This window comes from Agelaius phoeniceus, chromosome 19 (assembly GCF_051311805.1).
Source record: "Agelaius phoeniceus isolate bAgePho1 chromosome 19, bAgePho1.hap1, whole genome shotgun sequence".
Taxonomy (NCBI): domain Eukaryota; kingdom Metazoa; phylum Chordata; class Aves; order Passeriformes; family Icteridae; genus Agelaius; species Agelaius phoeniceus.
Genome location: NC_135283.1, coordinates 9,821,977 through 9,836,906, shown reverse-complemented (window position 1 = coordinate 9,836,906; position 14,930 = coordinate 9,821,977). Strand labels below are relative to the sequence as shown.

General features: G+C 41.6%; 1 protein-coding gene across 2 annotated transcripts in view; it reads left to right on the top strand.

The window, feature by feature from the left end:
- Nucleotides 1-14,892, top strand: part of SMURF2 (SMAD specific E3 ubiquitin protein ligase 2) — a 61,325-nt gene extending 46,433 nt beyond the window's left edge. For both annotated transcript variants that reach the window (XM_077188444.1, XM_054644909.2), the window contains 10 exons: nucleotides 70-228; nucleotides 3,984-4,194; nucleotides 5,631-5,734; nucleotides 6,614-6,728; nucleotides 7,137-7,315; nucleotides 7,748-7,885; nucleotides 8,256-8,376; nucleotides 9,661-9,862; nucleotides 10,827-10,902; nucleotides 11,167-14,892. In XM_077188444.1, the coding sequence (XP_077044559.1) occupies nucleotides 70-228; nucleotides 3,984-4,194; nucleotides 5,631-5,734; nucleotides 6,614-6,728; nucleotides 7,137-7,315; nucleotides 7,748-7,885; nucleotides 8,256-8,376; nucleotides 9,661-9,862; nucleotides 10,827-10,902; nucleotides 11,167-11,266 (1,405 nt within the window). In that variant the 3' untranslated portion in view covers nucleotides 11,267-14,892. The remainder of the gene's footprint in view (nucleotides 1-69; nucleotides 229-3,983; nucleotides 4,195-5,630; nucleotides 5,735-6,613; nucleotides 6,729-7,136; nucleotides 7,316-7,747; nucleotides 7,886-8,255; nucleotides 8,377-9,660; nucleotides 9,863-10,826; nucleotides 10,903-11,166) is intronic.
- The last annotated feature ends 38 nt before the right edge of the window (nucleotides 14,893-14,930 follow it).

The following is a 14,930-nucleotide window of genomic DNA, read 5'->3' as shown; positions in this document are numbered from 1 at the left end:
TACATTTACGCTTGTTTGGCTCGGAGGCCAATTGCTGAGGTATTTTTCATTTTATATTTGTTTTCACAGGGATCTTAGCAACATCAATTGTGAAGAGCTTGGTCCACTGCCTCCTGGATGGGAGATCCGAAATACAGCAACGGGCAGGGTTTATTTTGTTGACCATAACAACAGAACGACGCAGTTCACGGACCCGCGGCTCTCTGCAAACCTGCACTTGGTCCTCAAGTGAGTCTGGAGCCTGCTTTGGGTCGGGTGTGCTCTGCCGTGCCGGGAGCCTTTGAGGAGTGGTTCTTTGCCACATCACCAATTTACCCTGTTTCACGGCAAAGATGAGCTTGAAAAAAGCCTGCAGGAGCATTTAGGCAGGAATGTGGCTGTTGTGATGCACAGGGGGAGGGAAGCAAGTGCTGTCTGATGGGAAAGATTGGCCCATAGATTTTTTTTTTCTCCTAACAGCAAGAGAGGCACTTTGTTTTCTTTATACTTCATTCTATTTTCAGTTATGAAGAACTTGTTTTAAAATAAGTTGTGTGTGAGCCAGTGATGTCAAATACTGATGAGTTAGGAAGGGGTGCACAAGTGCCCAGCTATGCTCCTGGAGTAAAGGAGAAATAACTCAGCTCCTGCCTTCAGTTTTAGAGTAGGACTAGTTGATATGTTCTCAAAATAAGGCCCCAATAATTCAACTCGGTTGTTTTACAAAAAGGATAAAACAGAAACCGCATTTGTTCTGCCTTCGTGTTTTGATATCATAATTTCATCTCACAGTTTTAAAAAGAGAAGGCGGAACTTTAAAGAATTCTGGCTCGTCTTTTATTCCCTAGGCACTCCTTACACACTGGGGATTTTCTACTAAAAATGGAAACCAAAAAGCAAACAAATATTTCTTTTTTCTCACATTTTTTTTCTCTCAGACGGCTTGTACAAGGTACTTGTGAGTTTGATTCTATTGTTTCTCCTGCTAAAACCTTTTAATACTCTTGGGAAACACCTGTAAAGTACTGAGTAGGTGTTAAGTGGAAGAAACAATGAGGAGTTGGTTGGATGGAAAGCCAGGCAGCCCTGGGTGAGGAGTCAGTAGGAGGAATAGTCCTGAAAGGAAGTGAATCATTGGGAAGAAAAGCTGAAGGAAAGAATAATGGGAACGAGCAGGAAAAGACAAAGCTGAGGAATGGAAAGTCATATCCAGGAGACAGCATGTCTTTCATGCATTACACAAAAGCTGTCTAGCCTCTACCCAATATACATTGAACCTCACACCCCAAGAGGGAGAGGAGCCTAAATACAGAAAATATGTGTTTTGTTTAGAGAAATCATTGTTTTTATATGTGTAGTTACAGGACTTTAGTAAGCTGCCATCATCCCGACACTTTGGGTGCCTTTTTTTTTTTTTTAGTTTAAAATAAATCACTACTCATTTTAGCTGAATTGAAATTGGTGGTTTGAAAACAAAATGATCTTGAAAAAAATCAGCAGTGAAGGAGCATATTCGTGTTTGAAACACAGAAAAGTTCCTAAAATCGATTCAGATTCAGTTATTTTACTTCAAGAAAAACTTCAGACCCTCTTAGCTACAGCAGTGCAGTTCTGAAGCTGTAGGAAGCTCAGTGAGCTGTGTGTATTTGACAAAGTGGCCTCCTCAGGTGGGTTATTTTGAAACGGCAGGAGGGGCACAGTAGCCCCACATGGACGGTGGAGGACAGATAACAGAGCTATCTTTGTTAGCAGGAAAATCCAATTTGACTTTTAATTTCCAGAATCACAGAACCATTTAGCATTTATTTGAACTTAGAGTTCTCCTACAGTGTGCTGAAGTTCTTCATTTGTCCATCTGTCTTTCATTAGGAAAGGATTTCAGAAACTCACCCAGCAGTGTCATCACAAAGTCTGCTGCCTGATAAATCATTTTTGGTGTTTATTCTTTTATTACACCAAACAGGATGTGTGAAAGTTTCCCCTACCTTGGGCCCACCTCCTAATTTGTTCTTCAAAAAACAAACAAAAAAGTATTTTGCCTTAGGCTGTCATTTTGTAAATTATCAAAGGAATAAGTTTAGACTTCGTGTGGGATGGGTGTGATAGAGTTGTAGGTTCAAAGGCATGAGAAAAAGTTTACTCTCAGTGATACTTTTTCTGTTGAGCTGAGTAAAATCATTTGCTCTTCCAGTTATGACATTGTAAGTTATGAAAATAATCAGCCTTGGTACTCAGTTCTGTTCTAAGACATTGACCAAGAGCTTGTGATAATTTTGATAAGTTATGGCACCTGAAGAGTATTTAGTTGTATCCTTAAGGCACTGTATGGAATCAAGCATGGTCACTCAGCTGTGAAAACAAACTGAGAAATGAGATTTAGTGACCTCAAGCACTGCAGGTTGTTTAGCTAATACTGCACTGATCATTTTTAGTCAAATCTGGAAAATGGCATTTTACTTTTCTCCTCTTAGCACTTCCTTATTTTGGGAAGCACTGGGTGGAGAAAAGTATTTATTTCATTTGATGCTAAAATCCTTCTCTTTTCAGAGATTACATTTCCTTTAAGAATGACCCTGTCTAGCTTTGTGCTTTGGGGAACTGTGACTTTTTACCCTTAAATGTGGAATGGAGGGGTGCTCACTTTAGTTTATAAATATGGCCTTCTCTGGTAGTCCTATACAAGGAATGTTTTCACTTAGTCCTCCTTATGGAATTAGAAATTCCTGATGATAGAATAAGGATTTAGCTTTAATACTGTATGAAGTAAATGCAATTTAAATGAGATTCATATTTAAAACTAATCACAAGTGAAAGTTACCATGCACATGGCACAAATGACATAGAGCCACAGAACCAGAGCCAGTGCGTGTCTAAATTATTACAATGATTTGTATTTTTCTGGGTGTCCCTGTGGAAAAGTCAGAAGGTGAATTTTGGTTGGCCAGGAGAGTTTTCTACTAGGCCTCGTCTCAAAACAGACATTGAAATGTAAATTTCATTGAAATTAGAAAATACATTAAAATAAATTTATTATGATTTAGAAATTTTAAATTTAATTTCTGAAATGAAATTATAAAATACATTAAAACAGTGTTTGGTTCCATCTATTTTTTGTTTGATCTTTGATATTTAAAAAAAAAGAACTAGCCTTCCACTGGAAAACATTCTAAATTGTGATGTTTCTTATTTATCCAGTAAATGTAGGGTATTCTCATGTGCTCCATAGAGAGATGATATTCTTAGACTTTAAAAATACAGTTTTTATCCTGTGTTGCTTGGGAATGCCATACTAAAAAGCTATAAAAATATCCACTCACTGTGTACAAGAAACGACACAGAGAGAACATCTCTGCAACATGATCCATTTACTTTTCCTAGTAAGAAGTCAGATTTACCAAATCTCTTAGAATTGCTAGTAAAAATACTTGTTTATCTGTGCCAATTAGTTCCATGTGAACTCCCACATTCCTGTGGTCCAGACTAGGCCAGGTACAAGGGACAAGGTCCCTGCCAAGCTGCCAGCACAAACATCTTTTTGTAAGCTTACTCTTTTCCAGACAAGCCATTGAAAACAGACTATGGTATTGACTGGAGATTAGAGGCAGAGTGTTTGGCAGATCCCTGAATTTTAAAATGGAGGAAGGGAAAACACGCAAAGGAAATATGGAAACGGTCTCTGAGAAATTCAGTGTCAGCAGCTCAGCAGTAAAATTGTATGGATAATACCTTATTGTATGTGCTGGAACCTTTTGCATGCTTTGTAGAGTAGCACTAATAGAAATAACAAGCCCTAAAAACACCTGATAGTTGCCAAGACAGACCCATATGTCTTTAGTCAGGATAAAATCACTCTGAATTTATTCTTTACGGGCCCCAGATGTTTTCAGCGTAATCACAGTAATAATCACAATACATTGAAAGCAGTTCAGGTACAATGCCTGAAGGTTTCAGGGGAGAGCAGGGGCTGGATGAAGGGTGTCTGAGGCAGCTGTGTGTGCTTGCAGCCGGCAGAACCAGCTGAAGGACCAGCAGCAGCAGCAGCAGCAGCAGGTGGTGTCCCTGTGCCAGCTCCCGGACGAGGCCGAGTGCCTGACGGTGCCGCGCTACAAGCGCGACCTGGTGCAGAAGCTCAAGATCCTGCGGCAGGAGCTGTCCCAGCAGCAGCCCCAGGCTGGCCACTGTCGGATCGAGGTCTCCAGGGAGGAGATTTTTGAGGTAACTCGAGATTTTGCCCCGTTTCTTAACAGGGAGGTTGTTTATAGCTGGGTAGAGGAGTTGTTCACTTAGCTGGAACCTCAGAGGCTGCAGTGCAGACTGGGATTTTCCCGTGGTGAAGAGGAGCCATTCCAGGGGGATGCCAGCACTGCCATGTATTGACATAGAGGTCTCTACGTAAATCAAGGCAAACTTTCTCTATGGCTGGAGATGTTCAGCCTGTTTCAGGGATTGGGGGAGGAGTCTGAGCACTTCATGTGTCTTACAATCCTGTTTCCCTCCTTCTGTGTATTTCAGAAGCTGATGAGTGTTTTAGAGGGGATGTTAAAAATTCAACTCCTATTATTTGTGATCTTTGATACAGTGTAATTTAAGTAAAACTACTACTGAATAGGATTCCTCTTCAGAGTTTGGATTTCTTATCATCAATCTGAATTCTCTCTCCAGAATCAGACCAGTTTTACAGCTGTCTGGGCTTCTGAATGGCCAGAGATGGCCACAGTGGGGTCTCTGCATTCTGTTTTGGGATGTGATTCAGCAGAATCATTCTGTTGACTTGACTAAACACATTTATAATTCATTGGCCTTTTCTGGAGAACAGTTTGTCCTTTTGAGGATTTTCACCCATCCCACCCATCCCTGTTGCATTTTTACCCCACCCACAAACTTGATCTTCCCACTGTGTTGTCACAGTTTTTCCCAGCCAAGAAAGATTTGTGTTGGTCTTCCCTTTGGAGAGTCAGATCACTTTGTGAGCAACTGAAAGAAGAAGGGAGGGAAGGCTACAGAATTATGATGTTCTTGTTCAGTCCAGTGTGTTGGGTCCCCACACACCCACCTGCCTCCTCTGTCCTGTAGATGCAGAGCTTGGGCTGATACTAGACATAAATAAGAACCAGACTTTTCTTTTTTCTCGAATTCCTTTGCATTTGTTCTGCCTTTCAACTTGCTTTCTGTGTTTCCTTGGTGACCACTTACTGACAGAGGAATAATCCTGTAGATTTACTGGGATGGCATTGCTGATTCCATTCTTAAGGTGCTTCTTGGAGGCTGGCACATGTGTTTTACCCAGAGTACAAGCTCCACCCTTGGCTCTACAGGCTGCAAAAACCAGGAGCACTTACAGAAAACAAAAGGAGTTAACTTATAAAATAATTGTGTCAGTAATGTGAGAATGAGGGACAATGTTCTGATCACTGCTCACCTCTGCAAATTTAATGGGAGGTGGTTCTTCTCATCATTTTATTTGACAAGTGTTATCACATTTGGTGAAAACAATCTGTGATTTGAGAAACTGATGAAGATCAGAAAATAATGTCCCCTTTAAGAGTGTTCCCTTTGGACTCGAGTCTGAAACTCCCTTCACTTCCAATACACAGCAGCAGCTTTTGCTCTGTAAACAGCAGTTAATAAAAGGAGGTGTTGTGTGTTTACAGGAATCCTACAGGCAAGTCATGAAGATGAGGCCAAAAGACCTGTGGAAACGATTGATGATAAAATTTCGTGGGGAGGAGGGCCTTGATTATGGAGGTGTGGCCAGGTAAACAGTGGCTCCTCTGTCTTTCCCCTGCACCCAACCCTGCCAGCCTTCCCTGGGCTTTGAATCCTCAACCAGCCCAGCTTCTTTTGTATTATTCTTGTTTAGTTTTATTTCTATAACAGATTAAATGTCAGAAGAACATATAGCTCTAGGCAGCATTGTAAAAGAAAAACTGCATCCAAAAACCCCCTAATTTATTGAAAATAAAATGCAGATTACACATCATGTCAAATATCTGTCATATGTGAGAGGTTTTGGTATCTATAGAAATTAAGATATTTTTCTTTGGTTAGTGAAGTTTATGCCACTAAATACTTGGCTTTATGGCACAATTTTAACCAAAAAATATGCTTTATTGCAAACTGTCACTGCTGTTTGAAGCAAAATGTTGCCACCAGCAGTTGGTGGGCAACTTCAGTCTGTCAATAGTCTGAGGTTATTTTTCCCTTACAAAAAGGTGACATGTCCAATTGTCAGACCATTATTTACTGATTTGTGAACACATAATTAAAACTTGAATTAAATATATCCATTACCTTAAAGATGGTTTCTATCAAAAGCTTTTATTCCAGCATCTTTCTATTCAAGTGAATACATAATGTCTTGTATTAGTGTGTAATGGATGTAGGAGAATCACAGTCAGAAACTCTTGGAAATGAGTAACCTGAAGGAAAATCTTGGAAAGCTGTCAGGTGTTGTGTGGTTACTGAGCTAGTAAAAATAATTCTGATTTCAGCCATATCTCAGCATGTTCAGAGATAACTTCACTCACATTTATGTTAATAGGAAGATTAAAAAAAAATCAGGGTGTTTTGAAACGATTCTCAGTGTAGGAATGCATTTGTCTGTAGAGTACCAATAAATTCTTTTCTTTTCTAGGGAGTGGCTGTACCTGCTGTCCCATGAAATGCTGAATCCATACTATGGGCTCTTCCAGTACTCCCGAGATGACATTTACACGCTGCAAATCAACCCCGACTCCGCTGTCAACCCGGTAGGGCTGGTGCCAGTGCTGTGAATCAGGGTTTTCTGACCAGAACTCAAACACACACCTGCACAGGGCTCAACACTTAGGAGCCAAATTCTTACAGTTGCTACTGCTGGACACTGAATTTGTACAATTATATGATAGTTTCTTTTTTTTGCACCGATCAAACTTCTCAAATGTGTTCTTAATTTTGTCAGATGTCAATTTATGATTCCTTTGGGAGAAATCTGGTTTGATTGTTACTTGTAAGACTCCTGGACTGGAAGTGAAATGCTCATGCATGAAAACAAACCAAAACCCCTACACAGGGTTTGGGCTTGGGGTTTTCTTCTTGTCTGGGTGTTGAAGTTGTGTCTCATGCTCGGCAGTGGGGCTGTCACTCAGTGGAATGGCCTTGTCTCTGCTCTGTTCCAGGAACACTTGTCCTATTTCCACTTTGTGGGCAGGATCATGGGGATGGCTGTGTTCCATGGGCACTACATTGACGGCGGCTTCACGTTGCCTTTCTACAAGCAGTTGCTTGGGAAGCCAATTACTTTGGATGACATGGAATTGGTGGACCCTGATCTCCATAACAGCTTAGTTTGGATACTGTATGTACTCTGGAGGGTACCTCTGGATGTTAGAATGCTGTCTTTGTTATGAGATAATGGTCATAATCTTGGAAATGAGGTGTATTTTGATCTCCTTCTCAGGCAGATTTAAGAAATACCTCACACAATTCAGGTTCTTTAAGGCTAAAATGCTCAAGCTACTCAAATTTTAGGGGGGAGGTGTGTGGAGTTAGTATTAATTTGTTAATTTTACCTATTATTAACAGTGACAGGTTATTAAAATATAACAGTGAAACTGTGATAAAGGTTTTTAAATGTAATATAGTAAAACTGTATGTTCACCTTCTGCATCCAGGCAGGACTTTGAAATGCCATTGAAAAATGAAACTGTGCTTCTGTCAGATAGAACATGGCTGTAATATATTTGCAGAATGTTTTCCCTCAGTCATTTGCTGCTTTTCTTTGGACCAGTGAGAACGACATCACCGGGGTCCTGGACCACACGTTCTGTGTGGAGCACAACGCCTACGGGGAGATCATCCAGCACGAGCTGAAACCCAACGGCAAAAGCATCCCCGTGACTGAGGAGAACAAAAAGGAATATGTCAGGTACATCAGGAGCTTTTCCCAGGGCTCTTTTCGATTTCCTACACTGGGGAGGAGCTGTTAATGAAGTCATTACTGATACAGTCTCCTCTGCATGACAAAAGTGCAACTCTTAATTAGTTTATCTTGGTAGTAGAAGAGTTCTTGCTTAAAATTGCTGTGTGAGAAGTGATACAGGAATGCTGGATTTACTTCAACAATTACACTGCTGAAGTAATTGTCAGTGTTGTGCTGTTGGGTTTTGCTGAGGGGTTGTGCAGTGCTCTGCTGTAATCCTGTCAGTGGGGCCGTGGTTTGGGGCTGGATAAATGGAATTGCAGCTTTATTGTATTTGAATACATCCTCCACAAACCCAATTTGCACTTGCTCGCAGACTTTATGTGAACTGGCGGTTTTTACGAGGAATCGAAGCTCAGTTTCTGGCGCTGCAGAAGGGATTTAATGAAGTAATCCCACAACATCTGCTGAAGACATTTGATGAGAAGGAGCTGGAGGTCAGTGCAGCAGTGTTTGTTGTGTGTCAGGTGTAATGAGGCTCTCAGAGCTGTGAAATGTGGGGCAGTCCCGGCTGTCCTGGTGTGCTCTGAGCTGGGATGAGGGGCAGGGCAAGGCCTGAGCAGCTCAGGGGTGCCTCCCATGAGAGCTGTGGCAATGTTCCTGGAGGTGACAGCTGTCAGCAACTGCACAAGTGGCTCCCCTGTAGCTCAAACCCCTCTGAGCCTTCTGAGGACCTGCAGTGACCTCGGGCTGTGTCACTGCTCTGGCAGAGTCCTGGTGCAGAGTTCTCCCAGGGCAGTTTCCTCATGTGAAATTCAATGCTGCCAGGAGAACAGGCTGTCAGCCCTTAGTGCACTGCCCTGCATGGTGTCAGGCACCTGGGCTTTGCAGAGCTCAGTTTTGCCAGACTCCATTGGTCCTGTAAATCCAGCAGAAGGAAAGGTGCTGTCACAAATAAGTGTGCTACAGAGTGTCAGGATCAGCGTCCAAAAAATATTCTCTGAAGGAAATCCACAGATCCCAAGCTTGCTTTAAACTGAAATGGAATTGCAGTCTGTGGAGTTGAGGGGGTTGCCATGTAAAATAGCCACAGGTGAATTATTCACATGTGCTTGTGATCCCTGGGCTGGAACGTGGTGATTGCTCCTCCTTTATCCTGAATATTCTCACTCCCTGCAGTGAGGCAGCCATGCTGCTAACCCTGAACCATTTTGCAGCTGTAGAATAAGAAAGGGGAAGGTCCACTGTTCTTAGTCATAAAAATGTCTTCAGAATTATGATCACATTCTCCCTGGACTGAACCTGATCCATTGTGGATCTCCCTTCAGGAGCACTGAAGGCTCAGTGTCAGTGTCAGCTCTGTCCTTTGTGTGGTGTCACAGGAACAAGATTCCTTTGGGGCTCCAGAGCTGGACCAGCCAAACTGCACCCTGGGCCATGCTCCTGAAAGAAATACTGAGGTCAAATGTGAATTATACAGGGGTGCAATCTGTGCTTCTGTTTAACTGACAGGGCAAGGCCCTCTTGTCTAAGCTTGAAGTGGTTGTTTGGGTTCTTTTTAATTTGATTTGAGACCATTTGAGAAATGGTTTGTGTACAGAGGTAAAATTAAAAAAACAAGAAAAATATATTTTTGCATTGCTTAAGATGAGGGAGAAGTTATAATTTGCCTTTGGTATAAAATCTATCCATTTTCCACTATAATTTCTTCATAATTTGGCTCCAAACCCACTTTTATACCAGTGATGAAATAATATAATAAATCCATTTTTAATTTACAGCTCATCATTTGTGGACTGGGAAAAATCGATGTTAACGACTGGAAGGCAAATACCAGGTTAAAACACTGTACCCCCGACAGCAACATCGTCAAGTGGTTCTGGAAGGCTGTGGAGCTCTTCGACGAGGAGAGGAGGGCGCGGCTGCTGCAGTTCGTGACCGGCTCCTCGCGGGTGCCTCTGCAGGGCTTCAAGGCGCTCCAAGGTAACGCCCGGGGCTGCGCTGGAGCGCGGGCATGGCTGGAGGTGGGGCTGCAGCTGCCCTGCGGCTCTAAAGAGCCATTTCAATGGCTGATTGCAATCACCAGCAGCTTCTCTGTGTGTCTGGTACCTTCTTAGGCAGGTGCAAATGGCTCTTTTATTTCATTTCTTCACTTCCTTCTCCGGCAGGAGGTTGGGATCAGCTCAGATCTTAGAGGGGTTCCAGAAGCCAGGGTTTTAATTCCTACCTTTTACAAGCCCTCATCAGTTGTACAGCTCTTTTAGACTGAAATGCAGTAACACAACTCAAGCTCAGACTCCTATTTAACAGCAGAGTCCCCATGAGAAACAGTGACTCTCTGAATTGTATTTTTAATGGCTGCTCAGACCAGGATTCCAGTTTTGCTCAGGTTGGGACATTTGTAGATGCTTCTGTCCTTTGTGGCATCTTCAGTGCAGATCAAGTCTAAACAATGGCTGTGCTGCAGTCTTTTTTCTTTAGCAGAGACATTAAAGGGATTTCTAGTAGTCAGATTAATTTAATAAAATTATAAGGAATTGACATTGTGACACTGTGGGATTTCAGTGGAATTAGCCACTGTTCAAGACCTGTTATAAAACAGGGACAGGTACAGCTGTGTAAGTTTTGTTCTATAGGAGGGCTGAGAGAAGATAAATTAAAAACTGTTGGAATTTTTCAGTACACTGTGCAAAAAAGCTGATTTATTCTTCCTGATCAGTGCTTTTTTCCTTGCCTTTCCTTTAAATAACTGCAGAGCTGTCTGGGTGGGCAGGGAGGGGTCTGTCTCACAACCACTGGGACTTTGCAGTTTTTCCCTGCCTGTTTATGATTTCATCTGCCTTGGTGCAGAGCCTCTCTTTGTATTTTAGTTGCTGTCTTGTTGCAGTGCACCAAAGGCATTTCATGTTATTCCACCCAGTAACAGAGATGTGCTCTGGGTTTTCAGGTGCTGCAGGCCCACGACTCTTCACAATACACCAGATTGATGCCAGCACTAATAATTTGCCTAAAGCTCATACCTGGTAAGGCTTTCTCAGTTCTCTCTTGTGATCTGTAGCTTAAAGACCAATCTGCTGTCAGAGTATTTGGAGCAGTTTTACTTCTTTTGTCTTTTATGACATAATCAAAGCTGTCCCTCAGGGAGCAGCAGAGGTGTGAAATCTGGAGATGGCTTTTGTTTAATGGAGCTGGGTGGCCTCCCCTCCTTGGTGAAGCCTTGCTGGCAGCATCTGCAGCTCAGTGAGGTGGGGCAGAGCTGAAACCTCTGTGCTTGTGCTTCCCCCCAGCTTCAACAGGATCGACATTCCTGCCTACGAGAGCTACGAGAAGCTCTACGAGAAGCTGCTCACGGCCATCGAGGAGACCTGTGGCTTTGCTGTGGAATGACCCTGCCAGCCTCTCCCACACTCTATTTATACTCCTGTCAGCCAGAAAGCCCTTCCTTCCCTCAGCCAAGACTCAAGAAATGCTTGAAATACAGGAAACTTTCCCTTTTCTACACTAGGACATTGGGAGGGAAAGGACAACTTTTGGATTTTTTTTTTTAATTTTTAAATTTTTTTATTTCAAGAAAATAGGTTCTGTGGTTCCTGCCATAGGATCATTCAGCTGCTATTAAAAACTAATATCTTGAACATACAGAATGCTGACTTTTCCTACATTTCAACAGTTAAGCAGTATTCTATACTTAAAGACTACTACTATTTTTGTAAGAGGTAATCTATTATATTTGCCTACCTGATTTCTATTCTCAGATACCAAGACACAACTTCAGCAGTCGGTACAAGTCACGTTTCAGCCTGTTTTAAATGTATGATACTGAACAGCATCTATACCTGCTATTTTTGGAAAAAAAATATTTTGGATTATTCTAACTTTGCATAAAATTGGCTGAAAGAATCATTAATCTTTTTAATGAAAGCCACTTACATGTTAACTGCATTTTCTTATAGTAAACCATTATATTCTGCAATGTAAATTCCAGGTAAATGTTGCCACAGGGGCTTTTTTTTATATTTTTCAAGCAGGAATTCCGAATATGACGTTTTGGGGTCCTATTTATATCACTTGTCAGATTCCTCCAGCAGAATTTCTAGTGAGTGACACAGACTATTTGGTACAGTCCTTGTGTTTACATGTGGAATAACCTTTTCTTAATGAACAGTAGATGTTTTGATTTTTTTTTTAAACAGCATTTTTCTAACAAGTCTGTCAAGAGTACTTTTTGTTGCTTTTGACCTTAAATTAAAACACTGCATTTTTCAGCTGTTGAAGCACTGATGGGCTTTGCCAGCAGAAGCCTGTCAGCAGTTTGTTCCAGAATCCATCCTGTCCAGTCAACCAAAGTTTGTTTGAATGCAGCCAAATCATATTCTGTATTTGTTGATGCTAAAGATTTATCAGGTAAAACATGTTGTAATCTCTGTCCAGCTGCTCATGACACGTGGGTTTAAGTTACAGCTAAGGAAAAATGGTGTATTGACTGAAATATGTGTAATGTGCTTTGGAAATGAGGTTGTTGTAAGAGCACATAATTTATTGATTGTAGGGATGGAAGTAAGTATATATATGATTTATAGCATGGGTTGATCTCTTCAAAGGGGAATAAAATGCACTACCAGTAGAGGGAACTGAACTTTGATGTTAGTTTGGAAATTCTCAGCTGAGATCTGTCTGATCTGCTCTTGGTGTGTGGATAAATCAGGCTGCTTCAGAGACAGTGCCCTTCTCCTCTCAGCCATGAGAATATTTGGAATAAGTAGCAGTTTTTTTCCAATCAGTGTTGTGTTTTTGTAACTTAGGTTACAATTAATCATCAAATCTGCACTATTTTTTCACTGCCAATGAGAAGAAAGTCAAAGGTATTGAAAATGCTGAAGGGATGGGATGTAAGCAGCTGTTCCATGTTTGCAGTGTAAGTCACAGTGAACCAGCTATTTACTGTCTGTTCTGTGGAGCTTAAACTCAGTTTTGCTCTGCCAAGTCTGACTGCCACAGTGAGTAAATACTACTGGATGTTGTGTGTTAGAATAGTGGGCAAGGGACTACTTTTATAGAATTGTGGTGAGAATCTGGTGAGCCAAAGCCACATGTTGGTTTGATTATTTCTGTTGTACAGCTGTTGCTGGCAGGTTTGTTCCAAGGGCCTTTGCTTCCCTTTCTGGGCTGGCTGCAGGATGAGGCTACTTAGGGATGGAAACAGAAAGCCAAGAGACTTGCTGGGACAGCCAGGTTGGAAACACAGCAGAGCCTTTTCATTTCTCCTTTCCCTTTCTTTTCTCCTTTTCCCTTTCCCTTTCTTCTTTTTCTTTCCAGTGGACTCCTGCACTCCTGTTGAAGGGCTGCTACTTCTGCATCCCTGCTGGGCTCCCCAGGCAGCTGTGGCAGCTGTAACCCTGCCCCTGTGCAGCTCTGGGGGGCCCAGCAGGTTCCTGCCCTGAGCTGGTCACTCCAGGTGCTGCCATGGTGGGGCCACTCCAGCCCTGCCCAGAGCTCTGCTCAGCCCCTGCCAGCTCTGAGGCTCAGTGACTGCTGCAGGGCTCTTACAGACACTTCCCTGGGCTGTTCACAGGACTCACCCCAGTGTCATGGAACTGACAGAAGTGATTTTTTAAGGGGTTGGGTTTTTTTTGTTTTAGCCCCTGTGTTTGCCCAGCCTGTGGCCACAGCCTCCCTGGGCATGGAACATGGCAAATATGAAATTTGGCTGGTGGATTTATTGAATGCATAGTTATGGTCACCTTGCTGTCACAAAAGCACCTTTGGGGAGGGAGGAGATGAGCTCTGCAGAACAGAGACCTGAGATCAGCTGATAATTACATTCATTTTCACAGCAGCCTTAGCAGTACATCTGGTTTTCTACTAAACATTTTTGTATGGCATTGAGAATTTTTTTAAACTGCTACAGATATTGTAAATTTAATATATTATAGGCAAAACTAGACAAATCTGCATTGAACTTTCCATAGCTGACAGATGAGGATGAATATACCAAGTATTTTGAGTGCCTTTCTACCTTCATAAAGACTGAGAGCTTTAACTAAAGCACCTCATCACCCAGTCAGATGTTTGTTTATCTGAAAGTGGTAAAGGGTTGATTCCTTTCCAAAATTTTGTTTCAAGAACATGTCAGCTACTTTCCCCTCAAAAAGGTGCTAAGCCTAATATTGCATTTTAACCTTGGACTTTCACCCCATGATTAATGTGAATATTTATTTCAATGTGTCCCTCTTACTGGGTTTTACTTTATCCAGTCTTTAGTTGTTTTAGAGAGATGTCACATCATGGTTTTATGCTGTTGCTTTTCATTATGAATGTTTAATTATGAACAGTGACTTTTGTAGATTTCAAATATACAGTTCACAGTTGAGTTTCAGAGGATTTAATTTCTCGGTGTAAAGAGTTTTGTAATGGTGCTTTGTACAGTATGTATTCTAATTTTTTTTTTTTTTTTGCACATAGGTTCAGTTTCCCTAAACTGATTTATTTGTACCAAATTTTTGTGTTGTACTAAAGTCCAGAGCACACAAGCTGTTTTGAAATTCCTGTTCCACAACACTACATGTGTACTGAACTCCTGGTGTGTTTAAAAGGCTGCATGGATGGAAGTTCAAGCTCTGCTCCTCTGTCACAGCACCATCCTCCAGCTCGATGTAGCATCTTTTTAAACAGCACCACACAGTTAACAGGTGCCATTTGTTGTACTTTACACTATGTAGTAGGTTCCAGGCTCTGCACATCCTCAGTTCTTTGTCTGTAGTTGTAATTAGTTTATACAAGTGTAATTACTCCTCCACAAACTGACAGTTCTTAGTTTATCATTTCCATTGTATTTATTACAGAGTGTTTTAGCATTGGTATCATTGTATTTTCACCCAGCTGTTACATGAGCTTTAACAAAAAAAAAAAATCTGTATAAAATGGTTTTTAAGTACTTAATGTATGTACCCATGCAGAAGTTGAGCAATAAATTGTATGCTGTTTGCACTGTCACAGCATCAATGGTTTTAAAAGTTTTAAGTTTTTCTTAATTAAATCTTTAAATGTAACA